This window comes from Misgurnus anguillicaudatus, chromosome 13 (genome assembly GCF_027580225.2).
Source record: "Misgurnus anguillicaudatus chromosome 13, ASM2758022v2, whole genome shotgun sequence".
Classification (NCBI taxonomy): domain Eukaryota; kingdom Metazoa; phylum Chordata; class Actinopteri; order Cypriniformes; family Cobitidae; genus Misgurnus; species Misgurnus anguillicaudatus.
Window position 1 is genome coordinate 16,895,805 of NC_073349.2, and position 25,298 is coordinate 16,921,102.

General features: G+C 37.3%; 1 protein-coding gene across 23 annotated transcripts in view; it reads left to right on the forward strand.

Moving 5' to 3' along the window:
* Positions 1 to 25,298, forward strand: part of rap1gapa (RAP1 GTPase activating protein a) — a 112,390-nt gene that overhangs the window by 76,406 nt on the left and 10,686 nt on the right. For 12 of the 23 annotated variants that reach the window (XM_073875225.1, XM_073875209.1, XM_073875210.1 and 9 more), the window contains 15 exons: positions 7,166 to 7,198; positions 10,519 to 10,566; positions 11,344 to 11,382; positions 11,489 to 11,674; positions 13,877 to 13,980; positions 14,914 to 14,992; positions 15,212 to 15,265; positions 15,511 to 15,594; positions 18,008 to 18,108; positions 18,333 to 18,462; positions 21,141 to 21,296; positions 21,382 to 21,453; positions 21,638 to 21,724; positions 21,800 to 21,940; positions 22,750 to 22,890. In XM_073875225.1, coding sequence (XP_073731326.1) covers positions 7,181 to 7,198; positions 10,519 to 10,566; positions 11,344 to 11,382; positions 11,489 to 11,674; positions 13,877 to 13,980; positions 14,914 to 14,992; positions 15,212 to 15,265; positions 15,511 to 15,594; positions 18,008 to 18,108; positions 18,333 to 18,462; positions 21,141 to 21,296; positions 21,382 to 21,453; positions 21,638 to 21,724; positions 21,800 to 21,940; positions 22,750 to 22,890 — 1,440 coding nt within the window. In that variant the 5' untranslated portion in view covers positions 7,166 to 7,180. Of the gene's footprint in view, positions 1 to 3,451; positions 3,793 to 7,165; positions 7,199 to 10,498; positions 10,567 to 11,343; positions 11,383 to 11,488; positions 11,675 to 13,876; positions 13,981 to 14,913; positions 14,993 to 15,211; positions 15,266 to 15,510; positions 15,595 to 18,007; positions 18,109 to 18,332; positions 18,463 to 21,140; positions 21,297 to 21,381; positions 21,454 to 21,637; positions 21,725 to 21,799; positions 21,941 to 22,749; positions 22,891 to 25,298 lie in introns of those variants that run through there. The other 11 variants (XM_073875211.1, XM_073875218.1, XM_073875228.1 and 8 more) reach the window with 5 other exon arrangements.

The following is a 25,298-nucleotide window of genomic DNA, read 5'->3' on the forward strand; positions in this document are numbered from 1 at the left end:
TAAGTAAATCAGTGGAACAGTGTTCGCTTTAGGGCTTATTTCGGGATAACAACCAGCTGCTAGAACTGTACATTATCCCACTTATTACACTGCTATTTACCTCATAAGTAAGGTAAGAAACAGTAAATATTGTTCTAAATATTTGATTTCCTCATTTATAAAAAATGCAGACCTTCTGTGAGAAAAAAACATAGACTGTAAAAAAAGATAGACTCAGTTTCTGTGACGTTTTTGAAGCAAATAGTAGGCGGTGCCTGCCGTCGCCATCTTGGCAGCGCGTCACTGTGCATCACTTGCGATATTCGAAAAAATGGGTAAAGAGGCGGGACGTGGGTGAACCTGGTTGCTTAACCATGCCGGCCTAGCTCGACTCTAGTGGCAGCAGTGGCTGTTCAACCGTCACTCAAGTGGCCACGCCCTTAATTATGCAGAATCTTAAAGGAATATTCCATTTTCTTAAAAGAAAAATCCAGATAATTTACTCACCACCATGTCATCCAAGATGTTGATGTCTTTCTTTGTTCGGTCGAGAAGAAATTGTGTTTTTTGAGGAGAACATTGCAGGATTTTTCTCGTTTTGATGGACTTTAGTGGAGCCCAGCTTTTGATACTTGACTCAACGCTTGACAGTTTTTTTCAACGGAGTTTCAGATGACTGTGAACGATCCCAAACGAGGCGTGGGGGTCTTGTCTAGCGAAATGATTGTCATTTTTGACAAGAAAGAAAAATCCACTTATAAACCACAACTTCTCGTCTAAATCCGGTCTTGATGCGCCAGCGTGAATCCACGCAATACGTCATGATGTCAAGAGGTCACAGAGGACGAACGCGAAACTCCGCCCCAGTGTTTAAAAATGTGTTGAAAGAGGACCGTTCCTACGTTGTTGTATGTCAACTGATACTAATTAATGTCTTTGTGTCAGTTTATTGTTTACAATGGTCCGCAAATTTGCGTTTTGTATATGTAACACGTGACCTCCCTACATCACTACGCATTTACGTTAGGTCGCGCTGGACCGGACCTAGACGAAAAGTTGTGGTTTAAAAGAGCATATTTTTTATTTTTCTTGTCAAAAATGACAATCGTTTTGCTGGATGGGACCCTGGTGCCTCGTTTGGGATCGTTTATAGACCTTTGAAGTAAGTATTAAATGTTGGGCTCTATTAAAGTCCATTAAAATTAGAAAAATCCTGCAATGTTTTCCTCAAAAAACATAATTTCTTCTCGACTGAACAAAGAAAGACATCAACATTTTGGATGACATGGTGGTGAGTAAATTATCTGGATTTTTCTTTTTTAAGAAAATTGAATATTCCTTTAAGGCTTATTTAATATAATTTAAATGGATAAGTTACAAAAAATGTCACCCCCCTCATAGTTATCATGAAGGGAAAAATTAGCTATACAGACCAAAAACAATTTTTGTACCAGGCTGTAAATATATTTGTTTCTGCTTTAAAGTTGGGCATTTTAACATGGGGGTCTATGGGAATTGCCTCTTTTTTGGAGCCAGCCTCTTGCGGCCAGTTGATGAATTGCAGTTTAAATCATTTCCGTATTGGCTTCATTGGAGAGAAGGTTGCCCCTCAGGAAAAACCTGTTTACTTTTGGTTTTAAGATAAGACAAAAAGTTTAATCATTTGTAAATATAATGTCATATATGTTATTAAAAGACATATTTATATATTTTTTTTTTCAAAATGATACCGTGTGTTATTAGTTTTGAGCGGTTGTTATGGCCAATCAGAATCAAGCATTCCAACAAGCTGTGTAATAAGTAAGGGATAACATACAGCCTGACGGTTGTTTTCGCAGAATAAATCCTTGCAGGGTGATCAGGTCTTGTATCACCCTGAATAGATTTCTCTGCAATAGCAACTGACTGAATGTATATTACCCTGCTTAATATACACCTTCCTGCCACATGAGTGAATATATGGACACAAAATATTGATTTGAGATATTTTACTACCTAACTAAGAAAAACATTTCTTTTAAGCCAGTATGTGTTCAAACAAGACATTTTATTTTGGTTAATCATTTGTAAATAAAATCCGATATATGTCATTATTCGTATATTAATATTGAATTTTTTGTTAGTATTAAATTGCACCTGTCAAGATGATTTTCAGTATTTTATAAGAGCATCGAATATCAGTCAATATAAACAGCCTGGTTCCTGGACCTGCTGTAAATGTGTTTTTCGAAAGCAAATAATTAATAATCTTTGCCTAGGCTGGATAGATCCTGCTCAAATATCCAGGAAGAGTCATAAAGTCAAACGGCAGTTACAGCCGATACGCCTGGTTTAATCCAGCAGTATTGCTCTAATAATGATGTCAGTCAATCTGATGACAGAGCCATTAAGCTGACATAATAAGCAGTCAGTCTTGCATCACAAATCAGCTCTCCTGTCTCTCTCTCTCTCCATCACATCCTATTAAACACCATCCACCTTACATGTCCAGCGACCCGGCATTGATTTCAGTTGTAGGTGACAGACACCTTAATTAGAAATACCTTATATTTGACCCAAGAGTGAATCTCTGCATGCTTATTACCTGGAACTTACTTCACTTTCTTAAAGGATTAGTCTATTTTCTTAAAAAAAATCCAGATAATTTACTCACCACCATGTCATCCAAAATGTTGATGTCTTTCTTTGTTCAGTCGAGAAGAAATTATGTTTTTTAGGGAAAACATTCCAGGATTTTTCTCATTTTAATGGACCCCAACATGTAACAGTTTTAATGCAGTTTAAAATTGCAGTTTCAAAGGACTCTAAATGATCCCAAATGAGCCGTAAGCGAAACGATTGTCATGTTTGATAAGAAAAAAAAAATGCACTTTTAAACCACAACTTCTCGTCTATCTCCGGTCCTGTGATGTGCCAGCGTGACCTCACGCAATACGTCATCACGTCAAGAGGTCACGGGTGACGAATGCGAAACTACGCCCCAGTGTTTACAAGTGTGGAGAAAGAGTACAGTTCACACATTGTTGTATGTGGAGTGATACTAATTAATGTCTTTGTGTCAGTTTATTGTTTAAAATAGTTGCAAATGTGCGTTTCATATGTTACACGTGACCTTTCAACGTCATTATGCAATTACGTGAGGTCGCGCTGGTGCGTCACAGGACCAGAGATAGACGAGAAGTCATGGTTTAAAAGTGCATATTTTTTATTTTTCTTGCCAAAAATGCTGTCTGTGTGTATATGTGTGTAGGTATCAGAAACATAGACTCTGTACAGGCTTGTCTGAAAGAAAGCAGATCCAGGCTCCGTTTTATCCTGGGCTTCTGCCAATGAAAAAGGAAACAAAAGGGCAAAGAAATAAAAACTAAAAGAGGAAGAGTTAATTCTGTAGGAATGCAGCCTCCCCTGCACATCTCATATTGTTGCTTCAGAGAGGAAAATACTTAATTCCAAGGATCTTACAGTACACATTCATTCAGACCTCAGGTTACAGGCATGCACTGTACACACCTCTTAGTGTACACACGGCTGTATAATATACATGAGCAACGCTGCCCAGCTGGAGTTTTCAAACTTTCTTGACATGGAACCTTCTGCAGCACTCTGGGCTCAATGTTTGCTCTCATTTTTAAGGACTGAGGCAGAAAACAAACGCTGGTCTTTGCACAAATCTGCAGCTTTGAGACCATTTTGTGCTTTTTGACTTTTGAGGAAGAACGTTTTTGGATTTAACTTTTAAACATGGCTAAAAGTCGGTATGTACAACTCAGTCCACCGCAGGTCTCAGTCTCTCACTGGAAAAGACCTGGCAAAGTAAGTGTTTCGTATATTGACTTGAAAAAGGAAACTGTTGGATCTGTGTTTGCACTGGTGTTTAGCATGCATTGAAAACCTCGGGTAAACATGCAGAATAAGTTTGAATGCCTCATTTTAAAGCACAGTATTTTACTATAGCATATAACATATAGCTATAGCAACTTTTAATTTGTGAAATAAAAAGGTTTTAAGTGTGAAAGTTGATTTGTTCGTAATCTCAGAATGGGTGATAAAAATCTGCATTTCTTGGTTAAAAATCAAAATTTGCAACATTGACCATGTAAAGGGATAGTTCACACAAACATGAAAATTCTGTCATCATTAACTCACTCTCATGTTGTTACAAACCTGTATACATTGCGTTGTTCTGATGAACACAAAGGAAGATATTTTAAGATATATTTGTAACCAAAACATGCATGAGCACCATTCACTTCTATAGTATTCTTTTTCCTACTATTGAAGTGAATGGGGCTCATGATCGGTTTGGTTGCAGACATTCCTCAAAGTGTCTTCATGTTCATCAGAACAACGAAATTTGTGCAGGTTTGTAACAACATGAGAGTGAGAACATTTTCATTTTTACGTTTAAACTTTATATTTTGCATTGAAGAAAACATTGCAAACATTTTCAAATCATGCTAGAATAACATTTTATTTACTATTATGCTAATAATTTAATATATGTAGAAATGAAACATTTCATCATCTGCGACTTTTGGACTCCATGGTATTACATACTAATCGTATACATGTATGGGTGCTTACACCAAAGTGTCACTATCTTGTTAGTATAGATTAACCTGCAATATAATTACTATATGCTAGAGATACCCTCCTCGGTACTATTACATCCATACTATACTATACATACATACATACATACATACATACAATAGAACGTATATATTTTTTATTATTAAGGTAAAGTATTTGTAATGTATATGACTTATTATATTTCGTTATATGTAGGGGAGACCGGGGTTGGTTGTCACAATTTTTACTCATGCATGAATTGCTTATCTTCAAAAAATCTTTCATCAGTAAAACTTGGGGTCTCTGCTTTAAATTTGTATACTTTTTACTTTTAGAATGTAAGTAATTAATCATTAAAGACACTCTGACACAATGTGACAACCAACCCCATCACGGGGTTGGTTGTCGCGGGGTATGGGGTTGGTTGTTCTTATAGTGGTTCAATAGGATTTTAGTGATAAATTGGGATCTGAAAAGATAATGTGTAACTTTTTAGTTTTTTAAGCTAGAAACTGCGAATAAGTTTTAATATGAATACTACCCCTATGATAGTTGTCATCAATGCCCCTTATGTTTAAACAATGGGATTAAAGTGGGTGATCAGTTACTTGAATTGTCTACTGTGTTGAGAAATAAAATGAAATAATTTTTTTGTGTTAAAACCTCTCTATTTAATGCTTTATTTATTTTATTTTAACAGCAAACAAACAAACAGACCAACAGTCTTAAAAGGTCTACATTAGTGATGCACCGATGTGTCGGCCGCCGATATCCGATTACCGATTTTTGATGAATTTGAAACGATCTGCATATCGGCAAAAGCACGAGAAAGGCCGATACCGATTGTTTATTAATTAACCACATAAAGGCAATGAGTTGCATGTCTGTTGTTCAATTAAAATTATTTAATGTTTTGGTGTGCACTATACTTAAGCACCGACAGAAAACCTTTGTTGAGCTAGCTCAGATGTCTTGAACAATAAAAAAAACAGACTGCACTTTAGTTGGTGAAAAGAAGTCCAACTTTTTTTGAAGTAGCAATCGGTATCGGCCAGAAGTTGTCTGTTTAAAACGGTATCGTATCGGCCCAAAAAAAATCCTATCGGTGCATCCCTAGTCTACCTGTCCAATACTCACATGTGACAACCAACCCCGTAAGCTATGAGACAACCATCCCCAACTGACTTCTTGACAAACATGCTAAGCTAGCTGCCACACGGCTTTAACTTGATAGCTAAAAGATGACTCAAAATAAAGCTACTACTTTTGGCTTTTTAATGAGTGTTTTTTTTTTTTTTATGACTAATATCCTACAAGATCTCAACACAAAAACAACACCAACATGAAAATTTGTCTCCTAACCTCAATGTTTTGTGTCTGCTCAGCAAAATTACAAGTGCAAATGAGTAAGCTATTAAAGGCTAACAAATTGATATCAAAATTGTACCACAGCGCCATGTAGTATGTCTGGAATAAGCAGTGTGACAACCAACCCGTGAGACAACCAGCCCCGGTCTCCACTACAACACATTGTATTTCAGTAGTAATAGAGATCTGTGCAGTGTTTGTTTAAGGAAGAGTGTTGGTCACTACATACAATGAAGAGATAAAGAGTTTTATTCAATGACTTTTGTCTCATAGTTCATTTGAACTTAAATACTCTCAGTCCATGTGACCTCATGTCAGAAGTTTGTTTTTAAGGCAGCAATAACGTTTGTTTGCCAATGGCGGGGGACTCAAACAATGTACTCAGACAATGTTGTACGGTACACAGACTATTTGTTCAAGAGTCAAGACTGTGAGAAATTCATCCGCTCTTTAATCTCCACACATTGTAGATAATTGTTTCCCGTGTCTCTATCTCTCTCACGTTGTCTTTGGGTCCGTCCCAAATCCTTGCGTAAGTCTGTTCTGCTGGAGATTCTCCATGTAGCTGTTTGCTAGAATATATTGGAGCCATCAGTTCTTATCAGTAGATAAAACTATAACTGTATTTGTGGGCATCAATCAAAATGAATAAGAAACGGTATGGATCTAAAAAGATATTAGCACATGTAGATGCTAAATATAACACTTGAGACTTGTCTCTTATTATGAATGCTTTGTGGTTGCGAATACAGGACAGATAACTGTGCTTGAACACCCACTTATAATAATTATAACCAATTATCATTATGATCAATTGTAACCGACATCATAGCAAAGTAGGAAAAATCCAATTATGAAAGACATTTGAGTCATTTTACTTTTTTCCTCCATTTCCTCCACCCAAATTTCATACTGGATGCTGCCATCAAGCTAACAGGTGTCGGGAAAACGAAAACATTGGCTCCAGTCAAATAGATTCACTACTGTAACACTACAGAAGGTTATGCAAGTTTAAACTTAGATACACAGAAGCTGTTTCTGTAAACTAACAAATTATTCTGGGAATTTTAAACGTCCGATTCGGAGAGAAATATTCAGCAAATGCAGCTACACGTACAGTACTAGTTTCTAGCACTGTTGTGTTTCTTCTGTGTCTCATTTTTCAACTCAAATCATGTAAATTGAATTTCGGGGGGTAACCTTTGAACTTATCTCATTTCATCTCATCTTTTCTCATCTATTGCAGAGTGATTTATTTGCAATGATTGAGAAAATGCAGGTAATGTGTGTCCTTTTACGTTTCTTATATTTTTCGCCTGCCTCTCTTTTTCTACTTATCTGCCTATAGTTACATTTGTTTACATTGTATGTTTCTGGTTTATCTCTGTGAAGAATGAGTACAATGATATGTTACAGCCCTGCTTGCCAATAAATGAGCGGTTTTCTTTAGTGATGATCAAGTATAGATCCTGTACTTGCATAGATGGAAAGAAATGAAATATGGAATACAATGAGTCATTGTGGTCATTTGATATTACCATTGTTATCTCTGACCCAGGACAGACATCCAGATGTCTATGGGGAAACTATGATAAGTGCATATCCCATGATGCATTAGGAAACACCATGACATTGACACTGGATCTGTTTTACTATTGGGTTGCAGCTGGAGGGTATTAAAATCCACATAGCAAATGTCTGTTTCTTTTGTAAAGCAGAACCTTAGCTACAGTAGATGTACAAAATGTTTTAAATGACAAACATGCTGGTATGCATATCACAGTTGTTCCACTGTAAATGAGACACTTGTTTTTCTGTGCCGTAAAAGATACCTGCTGGAATGTGACATCACATAGATCACACATTTCATCTCTGTTGCATTGCAGCATGTCAGGTCTACAGTAACAGTTATCAGCAGAATCTGATAAGACTCACATACTGTAGTTTTTGATATTCATCCTCTGTTTGATGGCTCTGTCTGTGCAGCACAGTCGCCAGATGTTTTTTTATTTTAAGTAAGCCTTAGATTGACAAATCAGGGTTCCCACAGATCTTTGAAATCCTTGAAAGTTTGTGAATCTGGGGGGTGGGGATTCAAGGCCCTGGGAAGTTTTTGAAAATATACATACATAGATACAGGTCATTGAAAGTGTTTGAATCTATTTTATGCGAGAAGTTTCCTGAAAAAAAATCCATATTTTTCCCTGTGTAGTGTAGGATACGTTTTTAAGCACACGTGCTAAACTGTTGGCTTTAAATGCTTATATCTTCTGTATGCAAATGTTGATTCATACCAAAATGCTTTTTTGCATAGTTGTGTGTGACACATGAAAACGTCTCGGGTTACGTATGTAACTGTTGTTCCCTGAGAAGGGAACGAGATGCTGCGTCTCCCTTGCCATGCGTCCTGCGTCCCTGTAACGCTGTCTTTGGCAATTTTCAGATAGCAATCTACTTCCTGGCTCCCGCGTCACCCTGTCTTTGTCGTTAAGCCTCACCATTGGTTGAATTTGATATACACATTCAGATGCACTTACCCCTGTAGTAACTAACCCCAAAGTGTCACCGCAGTGAAACAGCGCGAGTTCCCTAAAAAAAACTGTAACAATGTATCTTTAAAGGTAACACAATGTAACCTTGACCTCACTTGAAATGTGTCCACACATTTAGTCCTTGAATTTGAGGGTATTGGACTTGGAAAGTCCTTGAAAGGTCCTTGAATTTGAAGTTAACTAAGAAGTGGGAACCCTGACAAATGTTTGATCATCGCAGGCTTAGGATGATATATTTTATTTAAATTGACTTACATAAAATATCATAATATTTATAATATTATAATATTTATTTAATATGTCTTCTCCCTGCATGCTTGCAATGCTGCTTTGATCTTGTGTCCCACTGTCTGGAATTTTCATAAAACTTAGAGAATGAAAACTTTATAGTCTGTGAGTTAATTGTTTAATGTTACGTAAAAAATTTTTACCAATACTGTGTCTGTTTTTTTATATTGACATATGGAGAACTTTATATGCCAAAATGGAGTTTGTTGCCAAAATGAAAGTTTTATGAATGTTCCAGTATCCTGTCTCATATTTCCTGGAAAAGAGAATAGTAATTATTTTAAGAATTACTTGTGTATATAATTATAGTATTTGTTTTTATCATTTTGTTTTACATATTATTTTGTTGGATTGGAAATAATTGTTATTGTCATATTTTTAAAAATGACTCTCTAGGAAACTGCAAAACAATACTTGTAAAATCATTATCATTTAAAAACCTTAAATGTTTTTGCAATCTTAAAAATAAAGGTGCTTAAAAATAAATGTTTTTCACAGTGATCCCAAAGAAGAACCATTTTTGGTTTCTCAAAGAACCATTCGGTCAAAGGTTCTTCGAAGAAGCATTTCTTTCATACTTTTTTATAATACAAAGTACCATTTTTGAAACAGAAAGGTGTTAACGTTGATTAACCCTTGCATTGTGTTCGATTTTTGTGACAATTTTGATGGAGCGGGTCAAATTGACCCTAATTGGATTCATAGCAATTTCCTAAAAATATAAGAAATATGTGAAATTGACCGGCGAACATCAAAATGTTTTAAAAAATTGTGTTAAAAACCCACTTCAAAACACATTAGTGTATCCTAACTTTGCATGCATGTTCATGGCCCTAAATGAGAAAAAGTGAGAAAAAGTCTGTACTAGGAATGTAACGATTAAATCGCCCAAAATTGATTCTGAATCCCAAGGCTGCGATTCTTTGTTTCATGCAAAGCTTGTGCGTATACTATGGCATTTGGTCAGGAAGTAGTTTATAACGTCCATTTAAAAAAGCAATACTCATTAAATAAAAATCATTCAAAATATTCTTTATTATCATGAAAATACCTGAAACAATTTGAAGAACAGCGATATAAATATTCCTGTAGACATTTCCTGGAATAGCGTTTGTAATGCTACTACTTCTGTGGCACAAAGGGAGTTTATGCACGAGAGCGTTCGGATGTGCCGGGATTTCACCGTAATTCATTCAAATTCATTCATTCAGAAAACGCGCATTAGCATGATTAATCGTTGCAGCCCTAGTCTGTACAGTTGCTTTGGAGAAAAAAATGTGGGTCAAATTGACCCACGAACATCAAAATTGTTACAAAATTATTTGCGTACACTTCAAAACATATCAGTGTATCCTAACTTTGCATGCATGTTCATGGCTATAAATGAGAAAAAGTCACAAAATTTCAAGAATAAAATCACAGGTTAACTGTTTTTTTCCGACAGTCTAAAAATCAAAATGGGTCAAATTGACCCGGAACATAATAGTTAATAGAGCCATTCAGCCAAAAATGTTTCTTCTATAGCATCATGAAGCACCTTTATTTTGTAGTGTGTAATTCCAGAAACATTCATAATTTTAATCTAAAAGTGCAATATTCCTAAAATGTACAGACTGTACTATACTATTTAATATTTTTCTGTCATAAATGGCATGAATTGTAATCCGGTTGTTTTCTTGCCCTGCAGATGTAACATTAAGTGTAATTTTCTTACCCATTGGCAGCTATAGGGCTGACAGATTCTCTTTTCATCTTTCAGAGCAACAGAATGGACGAGCAGAGATGCACTTTTCCTCCACCCCTCAAAGTACGTTCATCTCACCACTTTCCTTTTGTCCCCGTACACACGTCACACGCACAAATACAAAACATGTATTGTTTGAGAGCCACAGGCTCCTGTTTTTATCTGCAGGCAAACAGCTACAAATGGAAGAGCTGGTTATCAGTCAAACTGGTGCAGCTAGATTTCAAAGACATCTCTTGCCCAATTTCTTCTGCACTAATGGAGATGCATTCAAATAAGATGAGCTGGTGCTGAGCATTATTTTTTAGCCTAAAGCCATGTGGTCTGTAAAAATGATCAGACACCCTCTTCGTAGTGAGTTAGTTATTATAAAATATGCTTTGCCTTTTTCCTTAAGCTACATTCCTAAGTCATAGGAATTTACTTTTAAGAAACTTGAAACCCTTTTTGGGGCAAATTAACCTACCAATAGTTTATAGTTGTCTGAATATTACACTGAATTGTACCATGGGGCTCTTGAATGCCTCTGATTGGGTAAGCATTCTTTTTCAATAAATGCACACCAAACCTGTCAAATGTCTTAAAATTACCACCAGATGTCTTAGCTTATTTGACAGCTATGGTATAATTGACTCCAGCCCTTTGAATTATTTGAAAATAATGCACACTTGCCATGTAACTCGATGTCTTGACGTATTACCACCTTGGGTGTGCATTATTTCCGAATGATTCAACGGCCTGTCGTCAGTTATTCCTTACATATAAAAGTGTTGGGTTCAGCTGGTCTGTGGCACCCAATGAAAAAAAATTGTTTTAGTGAAAAGTGTTTTGTCGTTTCAGACCGAGGAAGATTACATCCCTTACCCCAGTGTCCATGAGGTAAATTGCTTCAGCATAAAAATTGTTTTCATAGTCAATATCTAAGTGGAATTTATTGTGTGCTTGCAGGAGTACCATAATTATTTCTCTTCATTCATCCTGTCAGGTTCTCAACAGAAAGAGTCCATTTCCTCTTATTCTGCTTCCTCAGTTTGGGGGTTATTGGATTGAGGGGACCAATCACGAACTGAGCAATGGGTTTGAACCAGAACAGCTCCAGTCGCCCACCTCACGGTTTAAACTGGAGTGCAACAGCACCGCTAAGATCTACAGGAAACATTTTCTGGGCAAAGTAAGCACAAGCTTATTATATCCAGCATTATACAGTACTGTGCAAAAGTCTTAGCCCACCACCACCAGATTTGTTGTTTTAGAAATGTTAATGTCCATCCATATTTATTTTTCAATCTGTTTTATTAAGATACAAACAGAAGATACAGGAAATATGTAATAATAAAAAGAAACTAAATGTCTTCTTCGGGCATCAGTCAGTATTTAGTGTGACCTCTCTTGGCAATAAACACATCTTGAGCTTTTTTGAGAAAATATGTCCAATAATGCCCCCTTAGGTTATTTAAGTCATCAAAATGTAAGGTGTAAAGTATAAAATGGACAAAACACTAAACTTTTAACCCCTTAAACTCTGCAGAGCCACCGGCAGGTCCAAATGGCATCATCAAATTAAAAAAATTAATATTGGGGAGCACAAAGTTTTCTGTGTATTAAGACCATTTTTATCAATTTATTTCAAAGTATGGGGGTAGATGATTTAAATTCAGGCATGCCCAATTCTGCAAAAATTCGTATTATACTGCAGAGCATAAGGTATTTACTGTATTTTCCGGACTATAAACTGCACCGGAGTATAAGCTGCATCATTCAAAAATGCGTCATTAAGACGAAATAACATATATAAGTCGCAGTGGACTATACTTCGCATTTATTTAGAAAATTATTTCACAAAATCCAAGACGAAGAACTGACATTTAATCTGGAAAGGCGAGTTATTCAACTAAACAATAGCAGACAGAACAGCAGACTGAATAGATGTCTGTACGTTAAAGTAATATTATCAGTTATTTAAACAATAAACCATAGAATACAGAACTTACCTGGAAGGTTAAATAGGTTAAATTAACCGTATAAGCCAAATAGCGTGAAGTTCGCATACTCGTCATTCCACATTACTGAATCTATTGAATTACATAAATACAGAAGCAGCATATGGCAGACTCTCGCGGCTGTAGACGGTATTTTTGTCTCTTGCCTCATAAATGTCAAAATTAATTCATACTGACTTATAAGGTGCACCTGACTATAAGACGCAGCACCAGCAGAGTTATGAAAAAAAAACGGTAGAAAATACGGTATTAAAATAATTTGGCAGAAGGCAAACCACTGTGTATTATGGAATCTGGGTTTTATCTGAAGAGTTTCGTTGCAAAACGAGATAACCACCGTTTTTTTAATTGTTCAGAAATCTCGTTTTTTGGTTGTGCATTCCAATTAATTTCAATGCAACTGCAGTTGGTTTGTTTTGATTTAAACCTTCATAACTTAAAAAATACAGCTAAGTAGCATCATAAAACAAAATAATAACATGATAACATTATAATAAACATGTTTTGACAAAAATGTAAAAAAAATGAATTTATCTCGTTTTGCAACGAAACTATTTGAATATTCAAAGAATGCCTAGAAAAAAGCTGACTGGTATTAAAACTTGCATTGAATACAATTTTATCTGCTATTAATATTTGTTGATCTTATGTGGTAGTATTTTGTAGTCATTGTACAGGGCTTTATCTTTATAAACTACGCACATGTGTTGTGTGCAAGCTTCTCAAAGCTGAGCTTCAGTTTATAATTCAAACACACCAACTTAACACGTCTACAAATCTTTTAATGCATCTTAGATAAAATATTTAAATAAAGATGTAATTTGTTTGAAATTTGACATCACCTTTTGTCATTTTAAACTGAAATATGTAAGTGTTGTAACATTTAAAAGACACAATTCTGCTTAAAAGGCTATTTAGTGGCATTTATTAAGTTTAATCGGCTAGGCAATTCAGAATTTGCGTCTGCAGAACTTAAATAGAAGATGCCATGTTTGCACTATAAAGGGCAAATAGTGGCTAGTTGCAGTGATTTAGTGGTGGTTTGAAAATGAGATGCATGGATTTGCACTGATATAGTGTACTAAATGTCACTGTTAAGTGAATTTGCACATCATTTAAATAAGTGTGTACGGTAACCAAATTACACAAACCTTAGTAAGCAAACATAATTATGATACATTAAATTTTAGCCTCTGCAAGCTTAATGTATTCAAATCTAACATCCATTATGAATAAGACTAATGTGCATAAAATAGTGATGAGTTAGCATTGTGTGGGGAGTGTTTAGACACCAAACTCTAATGAGTGTGTGCGTCTATGTATGTGTGAGGATGAAGGAGTTCTCACAGTTTAACTTTCTGGTTTTTCATTAGGAACATTTTAATTATTATTCAATGGACAGTGCACTGGGCCACCTGGTGTTTTCTATGAAATATGATGTTATTGGGGACCAGGAGCATCTCCGCCTCATGCTCAGGTATGACCTTCTTTCAGTTTTTCTCGTTTGTCCACCCATATCACGTTCCCTCTCTTTGATCTCTCCCACACCATCCTGTCTTTTTTCTCTTTGCCTCTTCAGTGTCTGGTACAATTCGGCAGCATTGGCTTTTATACTGGGTATTAAAACCCCAGTAATATTTGTTCCCTGACAACATGTGTGAATGTACAATAAAACACGTTCTTGGAAATGAAAGAGGCCAAATGTTCACGGCACCCTCATTTCCGCGTTAGGCACCAGATGGAGAATATAGGGCATTGAGTGTGGGTGGAGGGAAGACAGCAGGATGTTCTTGTTATCAGATCCGTGTGACATGTTTAATGATGCCACATTGACACTCAACTGCTGAAGATCTGAGCTGTTTGATAAGTGTTACAGTTGTAGTACTGTTGTGAGTTTTTATTCCTCCCTGTGTGATGTGAGGTGATGCTGTAAAGAATGACATGTTCAATGAAGACGGCTTTATACTGCAGATTTCCAAGGAGGCCTCAAGATGACTTAAAATTGTTAAAAAAATTGGACAAAACAAGCATTAAAATAAGCTAAAACCAGCAAAAATCAAGCGAATATAAATCTGTCTAGTCAAAGAAATGAAGGCCTGGTCTGCAAATCGGTGTAGTGTCCCTTTAAATCTCTCAAAACACAGCTTTATTGTATAGATGAGAAGTAAACAAAACAATGCTACATTATTTGTATTATTAAAATTAATTACAATTATGATTTAAATTTGGGGTCATATAGACCACAAGGGCCAGTAGTGTAAACAGGAAACGAGGACCATTTAAGGGTTAATCTAAAAATAAAGACAAAAATACTAATACTGACACAATACTACGAAATACTAAGAATGCATTTTTCTATTGCAGTATTGTTGCTATGTTGTGTTTAACTAATGCTTTTCTGTTTTTGCAGAACAAAAATGAAAACGTATCACGACGTGATTCCAATATCTTGTTTGACCGAATTCCCCAACATTGTTCAGATGGCCAAGGTGAGCGCGCATGTGAGATGAAGGCTGATGGGTTAGTGCTATGGTTTTCAAACCCTGCAATTTATCACAATTCTCTCTGAGTGACATGATTGATTGTCTCCTCCTCCCATGAGCCTCTCCTGTCTTGCCCGAACAGACACCATAGTGTTGCATAACATCTACTAGATCAAAGAAGAATAAGGAGATAATCAATATGCGTTTTCTCTTTTTATTATTCAGCTTGTCTGTGAAGAGGTGAATGTCGACCGTTTTTTCCCTGTGCTCTACCCAAAGGTACATAAACCTTCACGACACAGAATTTAATCATTGTCTTTCTGTTCTGTATGACCCAACTGCATTAAGTGATGGACATGATGCTGGATCATTTGTCATAGTTTATTAAAGTGTGTCACTAGGAAAGAGACAAGTCTAAAGGGAATCTGCTGTGTCTCTCCACCTGTCTCGAGGGTTTATAATGTAGTGTTGACAGAACATTACCTAAAGGATATTTATCAGACTATTTATATTGTCTTTTTCAGGCGTCTAGGCTCATTGTCACTTTTGACGAACATGTTATAAGCAACAACTTCAAGTTTGGAGTCATTTATCAAAAGTTTGGACAGGTGAGTTGCACTGAAACTTTTAACACTTCCCAGCTTCTCGTATTCAGCAGATGCACAAATTGAATTGGTCTATAACTCTGCGTCGTAAGTCATCTCAACAACACCTTCGAGATGTCTCACACGCTGCTGAATCGATTCTTTTGAATCGAACAGCTAGATATGTCTCTTCCCTACCTCCCAATGGTTCCTTAACTGAAACAATAATAACATTCAAATGATGGTCTATGTTTGTATTAAATTCAAAAGCTGTTGTTCTCTATTGAACCAGATGAGAGATCTGATTGAGTTATAGCAGCTCATTGACCTTTAAGGTTGGAGATAAGAGCAACCTGAGATGTCTCTGATGTCTGCCAGCAGCACCTTTAGTACATTAGCATGATAGAGGAGGTCCCAAGATGCCCATGAAGTGTCTCTTCATCCCTTGGATCAGTGTGTTTACATACTGTACTTAGCTTTTTCAGTGTGGGCAGCAGGAAGGCTGGACCACTACACAGAGGCTCTCGGGATGTGCACACGTTTAAACAAACATTATGGTTTAGCCCTTAAAACTCTTCATCTGCACTTATGCTTTAATCTTTTTGACTCAAATATGTTTTTTTCAGAGGAACATTTTGCATTTTCATTCGTCTGATCGACTCATAATGACAAGCCATTTAGGTTTGCTAATTTTAGAGTTCCCTTTTGTCCTCAAGATGTTTTTGAGGTCTTTTGAATATTCGTCTTTCTGCTGTAACAGAAAGCGTCATTATAGGTTTTTGTTATTATGATAGCTGATTTTGAAAGGCTGAACTACTTTGTTATTTGTTTAATAATTCAAGTGGTGCATTTAAAGGCAAATGTTTGCATACACCGAGGGTCCCCTTACATGGAAGTTGTTTCTATGTTGTCTCAGACAATGACGTATTTGTCCTGTGGCTGTTACCATAGCTTCACTATGCGTTTCAAAAAAGAGGGGTGAGCTGTGGAGTGAGCCGTTGGTTGCAATTCACAGTCTGACCACTAGATGTCGATAAAAGTCCCACATTGCACCTTAAAGGGACAATGTGTAGTTTTTAATTATTTTGTTAGTCAAAGTCAATGTCTTTATTCATAAATATGTCCTCATTGGTATCGAATGACCTCTGCCAATGAACTGACTTTGCTTTGTAAGCTTAGAATATCTACTCTTTATTTACATTGAACGGGTAAGTCCAAGGAGGCTTCCATGTCGTTCCGCCATATTGAAAAACTATAATAGCAGAAAGGGACAAAAAGCACTAGCCTACCGCAACATGTTTCCACAACGTTCAGAATACACGTAAACCAGCTGAAACGGACAAGGAAATCAGTGAGTACATTATGACCGTAGTTGCAACACGCTTTTGGAAAAGCGAGGCGCTAGAGAGCACTATTCTTTGAATGCAAAATACAATTTCACCACTAGATGGGGGAAAATCCTACTTACTGTTACTTTTAAACGTACACCACTTTTTTTGAAAACAGGCTTATTTTCCAGCTCCCCAGAGTTAAACACTTTATTTTTACCCTGTTTGGAAGCCATTTAGCCGATCTCCGTGTCTGGCGGTACCACTTTAAGCATAGCTTAACATAATTCATTGAATCTGGTTAGGCCATTAGCATCGCACTCAAGTGACCAAAGAGTTTCGATATTTTTCCTATTTAAAACTGACTCTTCTGTAGTTACATCCTGTACTAAGACCGTCGTAAAATTAAAAGTTGTGGTTTTCTAGGTCGATATGGCTAGGAACTATACTCTCATTCTGGCGTAATAATCAAGGACTTTGCTGTCGTAACATGGCTGCAGGAGGCGCAATGATATTACGCAGTGCCTGAAAATAGTCCCCTTGATAACTTTCAATAACTGGAGACTATTTTCGGGCACTGCGTAATGTCATTGCGCCTGCTGCAGCCATGTTACAGCCGCAAAGTCCTTGATTATTACGACAGAATTAGAGTATAGTTCTTAGCCATATCTGCCTAGAAAATCACAACTTTTGGTTTTCCGTCTGTCTTAGTGCACGATGTGGCTGCGGAGGAGTCAAGTTTTGGATGGGAAAAGTATTGAAACTCTTTGGTTATTTTTGAACGTAATGCTAATAGTCTAATCAGATTCAATGGATTGTGCTAAGCTATGCTACAAGTGGTACCGCCCCCGGATATCAGCTGAATGGATTCCAAAGCGGTAAAAATCAAATGTTTAACTCTAGCGGAGCTAGAAAATGAGCATATTTTTTTAAAAAGTGGAGTGTCCCTTTAACATTTTCAGTATACTAACCAAAATATTTACATGATACTTTTTCAATAATTCTATTTTTTATAATGCTGAATCTTTTAGCTTTTTGTCTAAGTTTAACATTTTGATGTTTAAGTGGTCGCAGACTTTAAGTCTTCCCTATATTTTTTATCTATGTAGACCACAGAGGAGGAGCTGTTTGAGAATAATGAGGAAAGTCCTGCATTTGTGGAGTTTTTAGAGTTTCTGGGACAGAAGATTGAGCTTCATGACTTCAAAGGGTAAAACATGAACAGAATTGCGCAGTTCAGAGGAGTCTGATATTGTACAAGATGAATAGTTGAATAGCATTCATGAATAAAAACTAAAGCTTTGGTGTGTTTGAATGATGAAAACTAAATGTTCTTATGTAACATTCATGTTGCCAACCCGTATAATTTAGCATTCTTGCAATTGGGAAGTTTAATGTTAGTAATAGCCTTCAACATTGCACGTTTTCTTTTAGGTTTCGTGGTGGGTTGGACGTGACGCATGGACAGACAGGCTTGGAGTCGGTGTATCATAACTTCCACAACAAGGAGATCATGTTCCACGTGTCCACTAAGCTGCCTTACACAGAGGGTGACACACAGCAGGTATTCACAACCTCTTCATTGTGCGGCCCATGCACAGTATTGCTTCTTTGTTATAGGCCTTGTTTATCTTCAACTGCATGCTCATTTTAATGTAACCATAGGAAGCATTTGATTACACAATGTAATCAGATATTTGTAGATAATATGAAATTATAAATAAACCAAATAGGCCAGAGATCCGGAATGACAGAAGGGCTGAAATCTAGTCTTCAGCGCTGGAGCAGATGCTGCCTGTTTCCTTCAGCTAAACATGATTGTTGACTCACAAAGTGACCTTCATAGTTCACCTTCACTGGCAGTGCTGTGCCCTCAGAGGATAAGTGTTTTTAAAGCTCCCTCCTTAGGGAATCTTACATTTAGAACACAAACACAGAGCCCATCTATCTCTCCTGAGCTTTATTTCTCACTGTCATATGTGCACGCAGTGAGGTGGAAAGCGTATAGGGATAAACGGATTTCTGGGTTGAAGTGGGCGGCACACTCTTAAACATATTGCCTTTACTGTTCGCCCTTGCCAGCCATCTGTTAAGAAATGCTATGAGGAACAGCTGTATAATAGACACATACTTTGTTTACGGAATCATTGACACACAAAGTAAAACAGAAAAAATGAATTTATTATTACCTAACAGCCAGAGGTGTAAATGTGCATCACGTAAAACCATTGGCTGGGTTTGTCCATATTATACTCGTGGGATGAAACAACCCAGCCCAACAGAGTCCAGGACAGTGGTTTGCTCTGCTAAACCATTTTGCAAATGCAGTCACTTTTAATCCTCAACAGCTGTTTATTGAGTTTATGCACATGATGACAAAAGAGCAAACATTTTGCTTAAGCACCAATTATGCAAAATCCACTTTTACAAAATGTTTGGACATAAATGTGTGTTGGTAGTGTGTGAACACAACAACCCTACAATGAAAAAATCCACCTTTCTTTATTTATTCCCGTTAAGCCGAAGCAGTCTCATTAGCCATTTTGATTCTCTTGTTAATGTGATGTCACACTGGCTATGTTTACACGCACAAAATTTTGTCAGTCCGACTGAATTTAATACGATTGAAGGTTACGACGATACAGTTTACATGCACCCTAAGCACAGATTTAATGTTCGTTTACATGTACATTCTGTAGAATCGAACATCTGCGCATGCAAGCGCACAGGCAGGGTTGCCAGATTCGCGGATCAGAACCATCCCAAATGGACATTCAAAACTATTTTCATCCCAATTTATGGACGAAATCTTTTCATCTTTAACCTGCAGAAAGAACAACAACTAGTGGAAACATTAGACAAATGTAAACTCGAAAAAAGCAGAGGACTTGGCAACGCCACACTGTGGACCGCATCAATTGTCGAGTGCACGCTTTATTTCTGGATTAAAGTCAAGGCTGAGTTGGAGAAAGTTGTTCTTAAAGGTGCAGTGTGTAAATTTTAGCGACATCTAGTGGCGAGGTTGCGAATTGCAACAAATGGCTTAGTCCACTGCTCACCCCTCGCTTTTGAAACACATAGAGAAACTACAGTAGCCGCCACCGGACAAACATATCATCGTCGGAGACAACTTAGTAAAAAATTGTCCGTTAAGGGCTTCTGTAGAAAAATGGTGGCACAAAATGGCGACTTCCATGTAAGGGGATCCTGTGTGTATGCAGATAAAAAAGTCCTGTCTAAGGTAATAATCACATAACGGTTCATTATGAAAGGTCTTTATAGACCCCTGATAATATAGTTTTGTATATTTTGCATTTCTGTCAAGAGACCCTTCTAAAAATTACATACTGCACCTTTAAGAAGTTTTCAGATATAGGTAATGAAAAAGGCACAATGCTATTTTATTGCTTTAAGTAGCCCTAATGTTTTAAAGTACACATAATTGCAGAATGTACATCGCGTGTAGAGCGGGTGACCCAATTAACGTTACCTCAATAATGTGTGTTGCCATTGTCTTGCTATTGCATGTTTCTATGACAAGCGATATAATCATGCGATATAAGAGGTAAATATAAGACGTGAACTTGAGCACAAATGTTCTGCGCATGTGCACAATGTATTTTTGCATCCGATTGAGGATATACTACGATTTACGCGTTTCAATGCGTACTTTTCTCCTGCTGATTGGATTACAGATCGGAGTACCACCCCCTATAATATGATCCAAATTTGCATCCGATCGACCTCAATCGTATTGATTAAAGTGTTTATAAAAGGCTTTTCAATACGATTAAGCCATCAATATGATTACAAACAGATTATTTGGTTGCATGTAAACGTACCTACTGATAAAACCCCGCCCACAACCACTGACTGACAGTCCGGCATTACCATAGTTTCCACCCTTAGTGAGTTGTATGCTGTTTGCCATATCTCAATTATGAGATACTATTGTCTGTATTCATAGGATTCAGATTTGTTTTAACTAAAAGTGCGCACTTTTCGTAAGGGAGTGTGGAGCAGTAACTCATTTGCATTTAAAGGTACACACACGAAAAGAGCAAGTTTTTGCTCCCACCCAAATAGGAGCATTTTGGACGTACTATAATAATCTGTTGGGTATTTTGAACTTGATAGGCACATTCTAGGCACTTATTTCACGTCTTGGGCATAATAGGTGCCCTTTAAATATAAAAAATATATGAAAAAAAAAACATTCTTACACTTCTCCTGTTCTCACAGCTACAGAGGAAAAGGCACATAGGAAACGACATTGTTGCCATCGTGTTTCAAGATGAAAGCACTCCATTTGTACCAGACATGATTGCCTCCAACTTCCTCCATGCCTATATTGTGGTGCAGGTGGAAAATGCCTGTTCTGACAATGTCTTGTATAAGGTAGGCCTACATTATTATGGTAATACTACACTTCTGTAACGCTTCCCTGAGTCAATAAATTGTACATGAATCTGTCTCTGTCCAGGTTTCAGTGACGGCACGAGATGATGTACCGTTTTTTGGACCACCTCTCCCTAACCCAGCTATTTTTAAGAAAGTAAGTTGATGAAGTATCTGCATATAAATCAAAGACATTTACTGCCTTCTGTCATCTTTTTTAACGCAACGTCATAGGTTCAGGCCAAGAGAAATTTATTTGTCAGGGTATAAAATGAAATAATATATTAGCAACATTTTCTGTACAACATTGTTTTACCTTCATACTTGCATGTTGATCACAGGGACCAGATCTTCATGAATTCCTGCTTACCAAGCTGATCAATGCCGAATATGCCTGCTACAAAGCAGAGAAATTTGCCAAATTAGAAGTGAGTGACAGTAACACTAATATTCATTTGCACTATATGCACATGCGCTATAATACCTTAAATTGTTGTCGGCAGGAGCGCACACGATGCGCCCTGTTGGAGACGCTGTATGAAGAGCTGCACATCAACAGTCAGGCCATGATGGGACTGGGAGGAGAAGAGGAAAAGATGGAGAATGGAGGAGGAGGTGGAGGGGGTTTCTTTGAATCCTTCAAGGTAACCCAAGAGTCGCCGCTGAGGCCAATTACTGTATATACAGTACAGGCAGACCATGTTTGTTAAGCTTTATGTGGCTTTGGTGTAGATGTAACTCACTGATTGTGTGAAAGGTGGATGTGGTTTGCGCTGCATGCCAGATTCAAGCGATGTGCCTACATGTAATCACTCATTACTGTAATTTACACCAATTAGTCCTATTGGCACATTTGTCAAACAGATGCACTCATGAGAATTATTGTGAACAGATACTGTAATGTACTCTGTAATGTTTGCCAATGTGTCATCTGCAGGACACACCATTTAATTTTTTTAATATTGTTCTTCTAAATCATTTCTTTATTTCTTTCTCAATCTTATATTTGCTTCAAAACCACACATTTACAGTTTAAACAGAGGACGTTCTCAAGTATATGACATGGTTTATGGTCTGGCTGTTCTTTGGTTGTGGCTTTCTGGGAGTTTTCTTTTGAAATCTGGTGTTATATTTAATCATTATCCATTGGAGTCTGGAGTTTGGCCCATTTCCAGTGGTTGCTAGCTTCAGCAATGCCAAGCCTTGAATCACACTTTGCAAGCATCATTTCATCTCATCCATTCTCCCTCTGGCCATATGCTGTTTTCTTTCACGTACAAACTGCATTTAACAAAGCTCTCTCCTCACCTTCGCTCACGGTTTCTTGATCAGAGACAGGTGCTTCTCCCACTTTGATTCACTGGCTTCAGATCCTTTTTCCGCCCACTCCAAAGCCTCACCCTGACCTCCCATCGCTCACTGTATCTCCTCCCCATCTCTCCCTGTTGTGTAGCGGGTGATCCGCAGTAGGAGCCAGTCTCTGGACGCCTTGGGCCTCAATATCAGGAAGCACACAGTCTCCAATAGTCACAGCGGCAGTTTCACCCACAACAACCATCTTCACTCACCAGAGAGCCCCAAAATTCCTGGGATAGTAAGTAACTCCCCCTGCTGGCTTTACTGGGGGCCAAACTACCCTAAATTACCCTTTCACTACCCCAAATCTAAGTTAAAACCCTGTCCTAGTTATGCGCACACCTCACTAATTCCTGACATGAACAGATATCTCAAAATAGACAAAATAATTCATAATTTATCAACCAATCACAGATCAATGCACTTTTCTCTCAATTTGTGTGTCTCATTCCCATCATGCTTTTTGTTTGTGATCTCTGCCGTCATTCTGTACTCACCAGACTTTTTCACTAATTCCAGTTTACCTTTGGAAAGTCTCTTCAGCTTTCACTTGAATGCCTTTTTTATGTTCAGTGTACCTTGTAATTAATATTTCTTAAACTGTGATATGAATTAGAGATTTTGCTGGTGTTTACTCAGATATTTGGATCTTGCCCCATCTTATTACATGAAGTCCATGACTGTTGGTTTGACCCACATTATGGGGACATCCTAATGTAGCTATCCATGAAATTGCAAATGGTGGAATAATAAACACATTTGATAAAAAAGGGAAAAATTAGATAAGGTCCTGGTGCTTCGAAAGGTGCCATGTGGTGTTAACTTTTTTGTTTTTAAAGGTCACGTTCTTTCTGATCCCATTTTTTTAAAACCCTAGTTAGTGTGTAATGTTGCATAAATAATAGCATAAATAATACCTGTAAAAAGATAAAGCTTAAAGTCCACTGCCAGGCGATATATTTTCTTTAACAGAATTCGCCTTTCAAAGCCTACAGCGAATGGCCGGTTTGGACTACAGCCCTCTACTTCCTGCTTTAATGACGTCAGTAGAACAGTTTTTGACTAAACTCCGCCCACAGGAATACGTCATTTGCCAGCTAAGCTAACGGCAAGCTAAGCTGCTATCGAATCCCAACACACTAAACAAACTACACAATCTGAACACGTTACGTATTTCTGAAGGAGGGACTTCATAGAACAAGGAAGACATCAGCCCGATTTTAGGACAGTGAAAACCGCAGTATACAGATAAGTAAATTGTGGAAAAAATACAGCGTTTTTACACGTGAAACATGAACATGTGTTATATTGCGCACTGTAAACACAATTTAAGCTTCAAAAACACAGAAAGAATGGGACCTTTAAATGTATTCAGGGTTATACATTATTTAAATATATTGTAAATGTTATGTGGTCATATGAGATTTTATTTTGTTTATCTCCTTTCAGCATCTCTCAGGAATTAACTCTTTGCCCACCATTGATGAGTTATATCGTCAATTAAGAGAAAACACTTCCCTGCCAATGACGACTTTTTCCGGCAATCCATATTTTCGCTATTATCCACCAAGTGGCGCTCTTACCCAACTTATAAAACCCAGAAAAGCCAAAAAGGTTAACACTCCGTGTATGTTTTGATCTCTGAATCTGATCTCTAACAAAAGTCCTTCACAAAAATGCAATTTTATCTCAGCTTTTTGCTCCAAATTTGGTATTTTTGAAGAAACCTAACCATAGGCAGGGAAAGCGTTATTAGTATCTAATGTTTCAGAAAGAAAAACATCCTGCCGACAGTGTTAATATAAACAACCTGGGTTGATTCAACCCATGGTTGGGTCAAATATTGATATTTAAGTTAATTTAAAGGGGACATATCATGAAAATCTGACCTTTCCCATGTTTAAGTGCTATAATTGGGTCCCCAGTGCTTCTATCAATCTAGAAAATGTGAAAAAGATCAACCCAGTTACCTTGTTTTAGGAAACCATTCTCTGCAAGCATGTGCAAAAATAGGTAATTGTAATTTGGCTCCCCTTGTGATGTCAGAAGGGGATAATACCGCCCCCCTAATCTGCACTATCCAACCACGGCACTGCCATTTAGTGCAGAGACCAGCTCATTTGCATTTAAAAGGACACACCCAAAAACGGCACATTTTTTCTCACACCTACAAAGTGGCAATTTTAACATTTTATAATAAATTATCTATATGGTATTTTGAGCTAAAACTTCACATACGTACTCTAGGGACACCAAATATTTATTTGACATCTTAAAAAAGTCATATGAAATGTACCCTTTAAACCAGCAAAATTGGATTTGTCCATATTTTACCCAACCATGGTTAACCACGAGTGTATGCTTTGACCTCAACTTCTCTACAGGTTCGGCCACACATGAATACTACAGAGGACCCTGCTGAGAGAAATATATGAGTGTATAAGTTAAATGGATTTTGCTGTGCTACTGTTTTAATATGCAGGTGTGAGGTCAGGGATGTGGGTAAGTATAGTTAAAAGACTTTTCCTTTAGCCGTCTGCTCTTTCTGAGCTCTCGATTCATCAAACACAGCAGCTTTTATGGTGCGGCTACCTGCCCTAGGGATTATCACATACTGAGAGCCATGTTAAGTCATGCCAGTGTCCC